This window comes from Diabrotica virgifera, chromosome 4, assembly GCF_917563875.1.
Source record: "Diabrotica virgifera virgifera chromosome 4, PGI_DIABVI_V3a".
NCBI classification, from domain to species: Eukaryota; Metazoa; Arthropoda; class Insecta; order Coleoptera; family Chrysomelidae; genus Diabrotica; species Diabrotica virgifera.
Window position 1 is genome coordinate 45,473,964 of NC_065446.1, and position 14,510 is coordinate 45,488,473.

The 14,510-nt window shown below is 32.9% G+C and overlaps 2 protein-coding genes across 2 annotated transcripts in view; one reads left to right on the top strand and one right to left on the bottom strand.

The window, feature by feature from the left end:
- Window positions 1-1,637, bottom strand: part of LOC114327096 (protein Wnt-11b-1-like) — a 145,506-nt gene extending 143,869 nt beyond the window's left edge. Inside the window, exon 1 of the mRNA XM_050648178.1 lies at window positions 1,130-1,637. The gene's annotated coding sequence lies outside the window, so the exon portion shown is untranslated. The remainder of the gene's footprint in view (window positions 1-1,129) is intronic.
- A 173-nt stretch (window positions 1,638-1,810) lies between these two features.
- Window positions 1,811-14,510, top strand: part of LOC114327089 (methylcrotonoyl-CoA carboxylase subunit alpha, mitochondrial) — a 70,269-nt gene continuing 57,569 nt past the window's right edge. Inside the window, exons 1-2 of the mRNA XM_050648176.1 lie at window positions 1,811-2,075; window positions 2,128-2,305. Coding sequence (XP_050504133.1) covers window positions 2,029-2,075; window positions 2,128-2,305 — 225 coding nt within the window. The 5' untranslated portion in view covers window positions 1,811-2,028. The remainder of the gene's footprint in view (window positions 2,076-2,127; window positions 2,306-14,510) is intronic.

Consider the following 14,510-nt stretch of genomic DNA (forward strand, 5'->3'; position numbering starts at 1 on the left):
ATACAATTTTATATCCCGGATCACAGAACCCGTCCAAGAAACATATTATTTTTTGTAAATACTTCTAGCCCACTTAATAAAATGTGCCAAATTTACAACGATTTAACAACAACCACTTGTCTGGAATTATTTGGAATAAACTTGCAATTATTTAAACGTCTATTGCATGAATAATATATAAAGAGAGGTTTTTTTTATTATTATTTTTAACGTTTTTGCTGGTAAACGTCTGTCGTTTTTGTCTCTATTACCTCGAATTATTACATTATGTGCATGTTGTACTAAACTGTTGTCATTGTAGATACGGATACATGTAAGTAGGGAAACCTGTTTGTATCTGTTATTAATAAATAAATAATGTGTTTTGATATAATTAATTTTGTTCTTGATGTAATTAATTAATACAAATCAATCATTCATTAAATGAACACCCGACAAGCATTCAAACGACGTTGATACATAGGTTAACGGATGATTTGTTTACAATTTCATCCCAATTCCTCTAGTTCCAAGTAAGCGGCAGCACCCTCGCTTGAGTCGCATGCAGTGGATGATACCAGTCCCAAGTATCGCTCAGTCTCATGATCGCACATACACGGACGTATATATGCGCTAAGTACTTGTGAGTTGTGCAACTACGCTTACAATGGACGACCAACCTTATTCGCGGTGTGCAAGTACTTGGAAGGGATACGCGAAACGATCGTGCGCGAATAGCGGAGAAAAATTGCAACTTTCTTAACTAATTCATATTGTATGTTGCTTGCAGTACTGCATTTTAATAACTAATTTTATTTACTACATACAATTATTTACGTTTTAATAACATAACATAAATCTTATATTTTCTTCTTATTATTTTTTTTTTGGACTATGGTCTTGATAATTATCCAGTAACTAGGACCATATGATTGGCCAATATAATTAAAAGTGCGAATAAAAGTGCAGAGCGTAGAAACCAGGTGTCGCTTTTCCGAACTTGCACGGTCCCAATAGATGATATTATCTTGAATAAAGAGAGAAAAGTGGAGGTGAAGTGAATGATAAGTGAAGATCATAATATTCTAGTTCGAGCTGTAAATAGCTATTTGTTAAAAGATGTACGTAACCGTATAAAAAGAATACTTACAGAGTTTTCAGGGCAAGTTGCTGAGACCTAAAAATCAACTATAGAGAAAAGTGTAACACTTTTCTCAGTGTTACCATAAACTTCAAATGAAAAAGATGCTAGGCTACTACGCACTACAACGCGCTATGACTGGTAAAGTGTAAAATATATTGTTTTTGTGCTAAAACAAGCTTAGTTATTTGCACTGAACGCTTGTATAGCGAAATCTAGTTGATAAAAACTTTTGAGTAAAATTGGGCAGCTTTCTTTATATTTCAACTTCTCCTTTTTAAATGTTAAAAATCCAATATTAGAACGACGAAAAGAAGACACCTACCTAATAAAATAAAAAGTATTTACATATTTCTATAATAAGTTTCAAAATTTTCTGTAAGGTGGTGCCACTATTACGTTAGGCACATCTCTCATCATGAAAAATATTACATAAATAATTTTTAGATTTCTACAAAAAAAAATAATACTTCATAATTTTATTTGGCCACAAGGGACAAAACAGTTGGGGAACTTGTAGTATTTCATGGATATAAGATGAACCGAATATACTAGTGACGACATCTCTCAGAAAATTTAAAAACTTGTTTTTGTAGTAACGCGTCTTTCGTAAAGAACACCACATCATTCATTGTAAACATTAACTTGGATGTTTTATAAGTTGTTTTTGTTTATTAATTAAACCATATTTCTGTGACCTTGCGAGTAACTACCATAGATTAAAAATTATCATAAAATTCTATTTCAACATTACATTAATGTAGTTTTCACGATAAAGGTCAATCATACTTATTTACATTCTGTCACAATAAGGTTCAATGATAAGAACGAAAATCTTAAACAATTCTCATTTTCAAACATTAATTAGTTAAGAGTTAAACAATATACTTACAGGTTATATCACTGTAATGCTTTTAACAAAAATTTTAATTAACGGAGAAGGAATAGTTAATATGTAAGTATTAGAATTTATTAATTTTCATTTTAATAATAATACCTGTGTGTAGTTTTTCCAAACAGTATTATGGCATTCGACGGAAAAGTACACTGAGAAAAATAGACAAGTTACTAATAGCCAATCGAGGAGAGATTGCTTGTCGAATTGTGAGGACGGCTAAACGATTAGGTGTCAGGACTGTTGCTGTATACAGTGATGCCGATGAGAAATCTTTGCATGTGTCTTTGGTAAGTAAATTAACGAATTTTGCATAATGCGCAACTTTACACAATTTGATATGTATATAGCTCTTAAATGTTAACCCATTATAAGTAGACCAGTCAGTGTCATATTTGTAGATCACTGAAAATTTTATTTTTTAACCCTTTTTACTTTTTAAACTGGAAAAAATATATATAGTTATATATAATATATTATATATTTTTTAAGTGAATACTTTTTATCGCTCGGTATGGAATATTGACCGGTGGGAGTGGGAATCTTCTAAAGACCGTAAATACCAGGTGAATCATACCTGGCGTGTGTTGGATTCAGGGTAAACGGAGTACAGGTAAACAGAGTTAATAACAACCCTCAAGCTCACATGCACCGCATAAACGAACGTCTGTCATCTCTTCTCCTCACGGTTGAAGACAAATTGGCTTTATTGTACATCCGAAAGCAGTCCCCCTCTGGGGGCCTTGCCTCCGGATGCATCCGTGTTACAATGTCTACCAACTAAACCCACTCTCGGCTTATGCGCCTGGCACGTCTTTGCAGACCGTTCTCTCGTGCGCGCAGCCTCTCTTTCTCTACTCTTTTCTTTTTCTCTCTGTTGCTTATGTTTACCCCTGTTGTCTCTCTCTTTCTATAATTTCTTTTCTTTTAATGATTTTTGTCACAGCCTTTATTACTTCTTTAAACTCCCTTTCCCGCCTTGTCACTATGGCCATAAAATTGTTTCTTATCTCAAGGTATGTTCTAAACCAGTGTTTCCCAACGTGGGGCCCACGCCCCACAGGGGGGCAATTTGATTTTTAAGGGGGGCAATTCAAATATGGACTCGACACGAGTTTAACCCTTTCGTTCGGGCCATTTAAATACAATTCTAGATTTCGGTGAAGAAAATTAAAGTCTCTATTTACTGCTAATACTTCAACTAATAATCGTGTGCTTAAGGCTAATCAAATTTTTTTATTCATCGCTAAAACGGGAAGAAATTAAACTATAGGAGATACTTTATTAAAACCGTCAATATCAGAATTTCTTAAAACAGTTCTTGAAAAAGATGACAACGATGTAAAAGCTATGCCGTTCAGTAACAATACTGTTATAGCAGAAAAATAGATGGAATGGGTAAAGATATTAAAAAACAACTTATTGAAAAGCTGAAAACAAGAAATTTCTTAGTGCAAATAGATGAATTAACTTTGAGAGACATTGAGGCAGTATTGATAACTTATATCTTGTGCTGCTGATGGTGCTCCTAATATCATGGGCAAGAAAAATTCCTGTTTAAAATTGATGAAAGATGTTCATTGTGTTATTCATAGGGAGAAATAACGCACTATATTCCGTATTAAAGTGTGTTAATGCTATTAAATCTAATGCCAAAAGTGAGCGTCGCCGTATAAAGTCGAAAAGCTTCGCTCAGCTATACTCGTCGTCACAGGAAGAGTGCACAGCAGCTGCAATAAAACTTGTACATTTCGCAGTGGTTCGGCCAACTTATATGCCTGTGCTGGATGTTTTGGCATTTCTTTTGCAGTTCGGCAAAGCACGACAAATCATGTTTATATTTACGAGCTCCTTGAAGAATATCCCTTATTTGATCATCATTGAGATCTGTTGAGAGAAGATGTTGTAGCTTACCTAGACATTCCATTTCATTTTTGGGAAATCTTGCCATCATTGATTACAAAATCCAGAAATGGGATGTAAATTATCATCCTATAATATTCTTCAACCGTTTCAGCATGGACATTGGCTCGGTTTTTTTTGAAGGTATGTTGTCCTGGGCTTCTGAATATCTGTACTCTTTTCTTCCTCCAGCTTAGTTCATTGACTGAATAACTCCTTGAATGTGTCGGTACTGTTGTTTCTTCTTTCCTGTAGGCTTTTTGTAGTGGCTTCTACAAGCTCACTCTTTAAGTACGCCCATGTACTCAGCTTGAAGTTTACGTGCCAGTGGTAAGGTTATTCCAAGGACCTCAGCTAACACTTATCACACTGACCAAAAAGTCGGATGAAAGAATAGAGTGCATGAAAGAAAATACATTGCTTCCCTTGCCTTCAGGGGAATTAGCAATGGTTTCAAGAGCAGCAGGGAGTGTAGGACGGTGTTCCACAAAAGTCAAAACAGCATCGTATCTTTCAATCCACCTTGTTTCACAGAGTTTTTTCAGACCATGAGTTCTTGGTTTCAGGTTGTGATTCTCTCTTACTTCATTTTCCAAAATTTTAGATCTTGCTGGAGAATCACGGAAGAAAACTGCTACGGAAGATATAACTCCCATTGTATTCCTAAGGCTAGCAATAGAGCAAGCTTTACTAATTGCTAGATTCAATCTGTGATTAGCACAGTGAGTCTACATTACCAGAGGCTGGATCTGGGAAATTCGGGCTTGTACGCCTTTGAAAGCCCCACTTATTTTGAAGGACCCGTCAAAAGCTTGACCACGGCAGTTAGCTAAATCAACATTTAGTTTTTTCAGTTCTTGGGCAATAGTGTTTGCTAGTGATCTCCAGTTAGATCAACAACATCAACGAACTTGATAAAGTCTTCGTCAATTTTGCATTTCTTAGTGTCGAAATATCTAATGCAGATGGTTAGCTGTTCTTTAAGCGACGAATCTGTCGTTTTGTCTGCCATAATAGTAAAAACCTTTGATTCTTTTATTTTAGATATGATCTTGTCAGTGATCACATCACCACAACATTCAATTATCTCATTCTGAGTTGTTTTTCTTATGTAACTAGCATTCTTTCCACAAGATTTTAAATAAGAGCCTAGAACCTTATCCCCCGCATCCACTCTGAATTGCAATAGTGCCCGAAAATTACCTTCCCCGAAGCAGCTCTTAGTGTTTTGATCAATTATACCATCATCTCTGTGGCCACGAAGTGGTACATTTTGTGCCCCACATAAAATAACTGTCTTAATAATGGGAATCAGCTTTTTTCGGTTCTCTTAGATCGATTATTTTTCTGCTGTATTCATACAAGCTACTACATTACTAATCTTTCCTTCATGAATCAAACAAAAGTTATGATATACAACCACATTTCGGCTGTGATTCACAATTCAGTATTTGCATGACTCTTCAGCAATTCGGTGGCCTTTTTATAAGAAGTCATTGGTTGAACAACCAACTTTCCCAATTTAACATCATTATTTCCACCTTCTCTACGACCAAACATAACACAGTACTTGCATAGACCACCATGTAATTGTTTGCTGTAAACTAGCCATTCATGTGTTCGTAACCAGCTTTGCTGAAAAGAGCGGTTTTTCTTGCCTTTTTTACCCATTGATATTTCTCTTCATCTGTTAGAAGTGATGGTGTGACATCTCCACTTTTAAGAAGACGACCACAATCGCGAACAGATAAGTTACAACTGCTGACTCCTAATAATTCTGATGCAGAGAATCTGTTCCTGATTCCTTATCTCCAAATACATCAGCCTCTTTAACAGGTATGTTACTGTTAGCTGTTGTTTGATTTTCTGAAAATAAACATTACATGAAAATTTATCATACCCACAAGATCACAAGATCTTTTGGCAGAACCAATTAGCCAGACTTGTTTCTGATTGATTGCAGATTCATAGTCATAAATTTCTTATAACATAAGTACATTCTACAATTTTATTTTTATAGATACATTGGTACATTGTGTAGCTTTTTTTTATTTTGTTTTTTTTTAATTATTTTACTGTGTTTTTTTTAATATATATATTTTAATTTGTGCGACACTTTTTTTTTTACTTATTTTTTTTTATTCTTTTTTATTTTTGTTTCTTTTTTTCTTTTTTTTTTGTTTATTATTTTTTTTTGTTATTATTTTATTTTGTGTTTTTTTTAATATTATTTTTTTTTATTTTTTTTTTTAATTTTTTCAAACCACATTAACAAATTATGCCTATTTATTACATATTACGTTTACAACTTGTATTTACATAATTTAACATGTTTATAAATGAGATGAAGAATTTCCATATCATTTGTAAATATTAAAGTATTTAGGTTTATTGGGAAAAAACATTTTAAATCTTTTAATTCCTTATAAAGGTCGTTTATGTTATTTATGTTTAAATGACATTCTAATATGACATGTGTTAGATCTCCGATTTTGCCACAAGTACAATTGGGAGTATCTGTCAAGCCGATTCTATGCATGTAAGATGGCGTAAGAGCATGACTGGCTCTCAACCGATTAATGGTCTTTATAAAATGTCTGTTATATTCTGTGTAAAACCATCTTTTTGAGAATATCCTAGGGTTACAATGAGCAAAATTTGAGCCAGTATTACATTCTCTGTAATGCAATTGCCAATTATTTTTAAGTTTTTGTCTGCTAAAAGTATCAATATCTGAAGCTGGAATTAAATTTTTGTTTATTTTTTCTCCGATCACATAAGCTGATTTAGCAAAATTGTCAACTATTTCATTGCCTTTTATTCCCGAATGACCCTTAATCCAAGCAATTGTTACATTTACTCCTAATTGTATAATTTCAAACAGAGTTTTAAGAATATTCAATTCAATGTGGTTTATGTGTTTGAGTCTTCATTTGTTTCAGTCTTTTTGTAAAGCCTCTTTGACAAGGAAGAGATTCCGAAACATCAGGTGTCAGAGGATGGCAAGATACTCGAATTGAATCAAAACGAAACGATTATTTTCTTTTTTGTTATACCTTACTCGGTTTTAGAGTACAAAATAACCACGTATCATATAAGTAATCTGCGACGCATTATTGGAGTATTCTCCTAGCGGCGCCGCTTGGTACTAGTGTACCTCGGTTAACAGATTAGGTACTTGATTCGTGGTCGAAATTATTTTTCACTCATTTCATCATTCCCCGTTAGAGGACAGTCTAACCATACTCCGGTGCAAATATTTTAATATTTGCATTGCACTTCTTCTTCGTTTCGTTATGGTACAATTCAGTCTTCTTGTAAAGCCTCTTTGACAAGGAATAGATTCCGAAACATCAGGTGTCAGAGGATGGCAAGAGACTCGAATTGAATCAAAACGTAACGATTATTTTCTTTTTTAAAAACTGAATATTCTCAGTTATTTGTAATCTGATCTCAATAATATTTTTTATTTGTTTAGAAAATTAAAATACGCAAATATTTGCGTCTTGTAGGTACATTTTTTGTAAAATGTATGGTTTATAAGATGTTAAGCTTCAACAACTAAAAATGGTCGCCATTTTATAATAGTACACATTAGAAATTTGAGATTCCATATTAAAATATGTCCTAATCTTTATCAAAAAATTACTGTGTTTGAAGTTGATATCTTAAATGGTTATACAAAGTAAACATGTAAATGTTGTAAAGATATGATTAATTGTTTTAAAAACACATACAGACAAACAGACTGAAAGCCGAGATAGGTAAACCATATTATGTATTTAACATTTTTTTGGTTGTTTTGAGCCCAGGATCACGCCCTCAAAGTTTGTGATACCTCTTTGTGAACACACCTGGAATGTAGGCTACTTATTTCTACACTTTCTACGTGAGAAATAAATAAACTCCGTGTATACAAGTTACATTAAGCTTTCAAAAAAGTTTTCTTTGTCTATACAACTATATACCGATACTAATTAAAATGGTTTATGCGATTTTGACCTGGTATTAAAGAATAACCAGGTTGAGTGGGAAAATGTCATTTTTCGATAAATATTTGAAAACAAACTGCTTTTAGTGCAAACGACAAACTTTTAAAACAAAAAAATAGTGACGTGAATTGCAAATTGTAGAATTCCCTCATCTTCCTTAGTCTCAGCATCCGTATGGCTTGCAAATTGTAGAAGCCTCGGAGGTGTAACCAGAGAAGGTTCCCATTGTTTTCATTCTGGTGGGATGTAGAATAGCATTATGTTGTTTTATATGTCATTAGAGTGAAAACTTAGTCTCTTTTCAAAAAAATAGTATATTTTACCTCTAACAAATTAGTCTAGCGTGGACTTTGTCGAATGCAGATTTAATCTTATTTATGCTTTGAACCATGTTTGATTTATCCTAATTGATAAAACCTTCAGAAATGTATATTGTGTAATTTGGTGTACCTACATATATTTATTCAACAATTAAACTAATTTTAATGTTGGTGTACAATAATACAGAAAAACGTCCTTACAAACTTTCAAAAAACCGCCACCATGAGCAGGTCGGTCGATTTTGCTTTGACACTTTGTTAACGCTCGGAGCGAATATCAGTTCTATGAGCAGATATGTTGACTGTAGAACAGAATATATTGTATTTTATGTAATAATATTATATTGTAATATAACCAATTAATTGATTTATATAATGAATGGGTTGCATGTGTGAGTCCATACTATTATAGTAAAGAAAAAAGAGACGTTCTCACAAACAATTTATTTTACAACTGACGACCGGTTTCGCTGTCTACAATATTCACAGCATCTTCAGGTCACGGTAAAAGTAAAATTAAATGTTTCCGGTATAAGGGAAGAATATAGTAGTATTCAATATCATACTTTTTCTCCAAATTATGCTAAAGGGAGAGATGGTAGAGGGACAGATTTGATTGTAATGCACAAACAAAACAAAATAATTGGCAGGATCTTGAGGGGATTAGTAAGGGAACACGACATTAAACCGTGAAACCAAAAATTGTTAGTTATATATAAAGTGATGTTATTTTTAAATTTTTTTAAAAGTGTATATTTTTAATTTAATTGGGATTATTAGATGTTGTTCTGGATGTTCAAGAACTGATAGATGTAAGATTGGTTGTGCAATTTTCTTAAACCAGAATTGGTCATTTGTGTATTAGTTGTGGTGTGATTGTGAAAATGTTTTAATTTTGATTTGTTGGAGACATTGAAATTAAACTGAACAATAGTAAATAGGTAACATTTGCTAAAATTTAAAAGTGTCAAACAATAAAATCATTAATAAATAATTCAGAATTAAATTCAAATGTGACGGTAACTAACTGTACATGAAATTAAATTTATAGTAATATAAAGTTATGATGATTTGTGCAGCAATGAATGAGATTTTATGAGATATTACTAAAAAGTTAGAAAAAGGCAGATATGAAAAAATAGATGAAAAAAATTATTCATTTATGTTAATATCTGTTGAATGTAATAAATAGTTGAGTAGATTAATCTCAAAAAATCTTTGAAAAAGTTACCTGGTTGAGCTGAATTATATGGTTTCTTTGAAAAGTTAAAAAAGTTTTTGAAATATTTTTTGTTTTAAAGTCGATAAAAATAACACATAACAGATTCTCGAACGCACACAAAGGACGTGGACACAACGGGAGTTTGGGAATTTTTTGATGAGGAAAGCAAACTGTGTACTACTACATCTTATTTCTTTTTGATTTTTAAGAATTGTAAAAATTCCTCTAATTTGGTTTTATTTACAAAGAAACTATTTTTTCATCTATTTTTTCATATTTGCCTTTTTCTAACTTTTTAGTAATATCTCATAAAATCTCATTGATTGCTGCACAAATCATCATAACTTTATATTACTATAAATTTAATTTCATGTACAGTTAGTTACCTTCACATTTGAATTTAATTCTGAATTATTTATTAATGATTTTATTGTTTGACACTTTTAAATTTTAGCAAATTTTACCTATTTACTATATTGTTCAGTTTAATTTCAATGTCTCCAACAAATCAAAATTAAAACATTTTCACAATCACACCACAACTAATACACAACTGACCAATTCTGGTTTAAGAAAATTGCACAACCAATCTTACATCTATCAGTTCTTGAACATCCAGAACAACATCTAATAATCCCAATTAAATTAAAAATATACACTTTTAAAAAAATTTAAAAATAACATCACTTTATATATAACTAACAATTTTTGGTTTCACGGTTTAATGTCGTGTTCCCTTACTAATCCCCTCAAGATCCTGCCAATTATTTTGTTTTGTTTGTGCATTACAATCAAATCTGTCCCTCTACCATCTCTCCCTTTAGCATAATTTGGAGAAAAAGTATGATATTGAATACCACTATATTCTTCCCTTATACCGGAAACATTTAATTTTACTTTTACAGTGACCTGAAGATGCTGTGAATATTGTAGACAGCGAAGCCGGTCGTCAGTTGTAAAATAAATTGTTTGTGAGAACGTCTCTTTTTTCTTTACTACAATAATTGATTTATGTTCCCGAAATAAATTATTTAAATCAGGTGCAATATGTTTCATAACAGAATTTTTGAACCCATTTTATCTAGTGTCTAGTGTATTTTTATTTCGTGAGGGGTGGCACGTGCCCCCGTGTCCCCCTTGGATCCGCCACTGCTTCCATCAGCTCCTTCATAGTGAAGTCTGCTGCCTTACTACATTCCAAGGTGTGAATTCCCTAATCTCTCTCTGTGGGAATAGCTCTTCTGCTGTCTCTCATCTCCAGCTTTCTACAATTTTATGGATACTACTTCCTTTGAGATTTGTATATTTAATATTCCCACAATATTTATATTTTTTTAAGTTTACATCACCATTTTAATTGATCAATAGTTTCACATTTGACAATCATTCTATTTTAAGTTACAAAATCGCGTGGTATTTACGAAATTATGATAAGATTTATATTTTTATATATTATTTACTTAGATCAACATTTTAAAAGACTCCAAGAATAAAATCTCTTAAGCAATATACTGATATCGTAATCGAGCACAACGAGTTTGTTTGTCACTATAGACAACAAGTTGGTCTATCCGATTCTTATCTTGAGTGACTATGCAAATTGGTTGAATGTTTGTTGGGTCATCCTTTCATTTTTTTAATACCTGGTATACACGACAACGATTTATACATCTTTTCGACTTTCGACTTTATTTTTTTTTTGAGCGCAATTTTGCTTAAAATATCTGAAAAAATCAAGGAGATGTATCTTTTGTATATAAAACGCAGCCCGATTTTTCAGAAACAATATTACTTTCATTCCATTTGAAACTACTATTTCACTCTCTTCTAAAGTACGTTAGTCATTCAAAGAATATCACAATCTGTACCTGGGCGATTTTTTCTTTATTGTTTCTTTACATACACTTGATGTATGTAAGTCTTCCAACAGCAGTAGTGTGGTAAGAGAGTTGTCAAACTGTATCTTAGGGCCTCAACAAGAAGTTTATATTTATCTTGGATAGTGGTAACAGGTATTTGATATGGATCGTACAACTCAACGTTACCTAGCCTAGCGGTCCCTATCCAAAACTTGTATCCTGTCTAACAAGTTTTCACAATACGGAACCATGGACTTATCTAAGCTATGGTGTTTTTCTTGTTGTGCCAAATCGATAAATCCTCCATTCATTGCATTTTAGATGTTGTTCATTAACTCACTGGAGGTCAGAGGTTTCGTCCAGTACCTAAAAATATTCATATATACTTTGTATAGCGGAAAACGCCACTGTCCTTTATATAGAACACCAAAGTGTGATAACCAATACTCAGAAATAATAAAAAAAATTCTAATATATAAATTTTTACATACAATATTAAAAATATACATTAATAAAAATAAATCGCTTCCAAGACGAAGAACTCCATGGTTTTGTACAGAAGTGAAGGAAAAATGTAAAGAGAAGAAAAAAGCCTACCTAAAATACATGTCAACTAAAACACAAGAGGCATACGATAATTATAAGACCATAAGAAACGAAACACATTCAGTAGTAAGAAGAATAAAAAACGATCACTGGGAACGTTTTTCGAAAGAAATGGAACATGATTTTTATGGTCTCCAAAAGGAAATATGGCGCTTTATAAGAGGTCAAAGAATGGAGGTAAAGGAACTAATAGAACCAAAACACATAGAAAAGGATACATGGATTGACTATCTAAAAAAGCTTTATGCAGAGGAAGAACAAATAATGCTAGAACCGGAAACACCAGAAATTACCACAGATGACGATGTTGATATAAGTGCACAGGAAGTACGAAAAACACTCGAAAAGCTGAAGAACAGAAAAGCTGCAGGTAAGGATGGAATACCAAACGAACTACTGAAATATTGTGGAGCAGCAATGACAGAACAATTAACAACATTAATTAACAAAATCATAAAACACGGTAAAATACCGGAAGAATGGAGAACGAGCGAACTAATCCTACTATTCAAAAAAGGAGATAAAAAGCAGCCAGAGAACTACAGAGGTATCAACTTGTTAAATACTACCCTAAAACTTACAACTAAAATCTTACAAGACGTAATGAATCAGAGGATAAGTTTAGCAGATGAACAACAGGGTTTTCGTACTGGAAGATCGTGTACAGATGCAATATTCGTCATAAAGCAAATTACTGAGAAATCACTAGAGTATAATAGACCAGCATTTCTATGTCTGATTGACTTAAAGAAAGCATTTGACAGAGTAAGACTCAGGGATGTAATCCACCTTCTGTATAATAGAGAAATCCCTCTAGATATCATAAAAACTATTGAGAACATCTACCAAAATAACAAGATGGAAGTCAGAATATATGGACAACTTACAGAACCTGTAGATATAGGAGCGGAATAAGACAGGGAGACTCATTGAGTCCTCTGCTTTTCAATTTAATCATGGATGAAATCATCAAAAACGTCAACAAAGGAAGAGGATATAGAATGGGAAACAAAGAAGTAAAAATACTCTGCTACGCAGACGACGCAATATTGATAGCCCAAGATGAAGATAGTCTGCAAAGATTAGTCCACAGATTTAACATAAGAGCAAAAGAATTCAATATGACAATTTCATCTCAAAAAACTAAAACTTTAGTAATCAGTAAAGAACCAATCAGATGCAAAATAGAAATTGATGGTATCAGTATTGAACAAGTAATGGAAGTAAAATACCTTGGAATTACATTGTCAAGTTACGGAGACCTAGACAAAGAAGTGAGAAATCAAGTACAAAAAGCAAATAGATTGGCAGGATGCCTTAATAACACTATATGGCGAAACCGACATATTAACACTGAGATGAAGTCAAGAATTTATAAAGCCAGTGTAAGACCAATAATGACATATGCATCAGAAACAAGACCCGATACAGCCACAACACAAAGACTACTGGAAACGGCAGAGATGAGAGTACTGAGAAGAATTACAGGAAATACACTGAGAGATGGAAAGAGGAACGAAGATATTAGAAGACAATGTAACGTACAGTGTATAAACGAATGGACACTAAATAGAAAAAAAGAATGGAACAACCATATAACCAGAATGGGGGAGACACGTGTGGTCAAAATAGCACGAGATAAATCACCAATCGGCAGAAGAAGTATCGGCCGACCGCGCAAAAGATGGAGCGACAACCTTCCATAGAGGTATCAATCCGCCAATGAACAAGCAGAATTGCTTATAAAGAGGAAGAAGAAGAAGAATATTAAAAATATGTAAAATACATAGGTAGGTGGGGCCAAAAGTACGCACGGGGCAAAGGTACGCACTTACATTTTTCAGTAACTTCTTATATGTTGGCGACAACATCTTGTGGCATATGTTTGTACTACTCAGTAGCATTGGATGAGAAACTTTGGCGCAATCAGGGCGAATACAACAACAAAAATGAGGTAAAAATTATTTTTGTACCTTTTGATCTAATTTTTCTTAAAAATTGATTGATTCTAATTCTTAATCTTTCAAACTCAGATTATTATTCTTGGTTAGGCATATTGAAAGTTTATTGTTAGAAGACTTCTTCTACATGACAGTTCGGAGTTCATATGTGCATAGTTTCATATTGAGGTTAGATATATTATTGGTTGCCGGATGGGACAAAAGTACTCACACAAATGGGGCAAACGTTCGCAGTGCGTACCTTTGCCCCCAGTGAGGTAGACTTGGCAAATGCATGTTTCAAGTCAATCTTCAAAGTGAATATCAAGTTGAGCTTGATATTCTATCAGCTAATTTTGTCTCAATTGCAAAATGTCTTAAATCCGCAAAAGTACGCACATGCGTATTTTGCCCCATTGGGTGGGGCAAAGGTACGCATTTACATTTTTTTTTTTTCAAAAAGTTATCAACACTACAAAAATAATATTGAAGAATTTCCATTTGCCTAATATGATTACAAAATGTATCAGTTTCACTTTCATCTATACTCTGTGCCAATTCAAGCATTAGAAGATTCACTAGAGATGAAAATTTAGAAAATGCGTGCCTTTGCCCCCACCTACCATGACAATATTTTTGAAATTAAAGGATTTA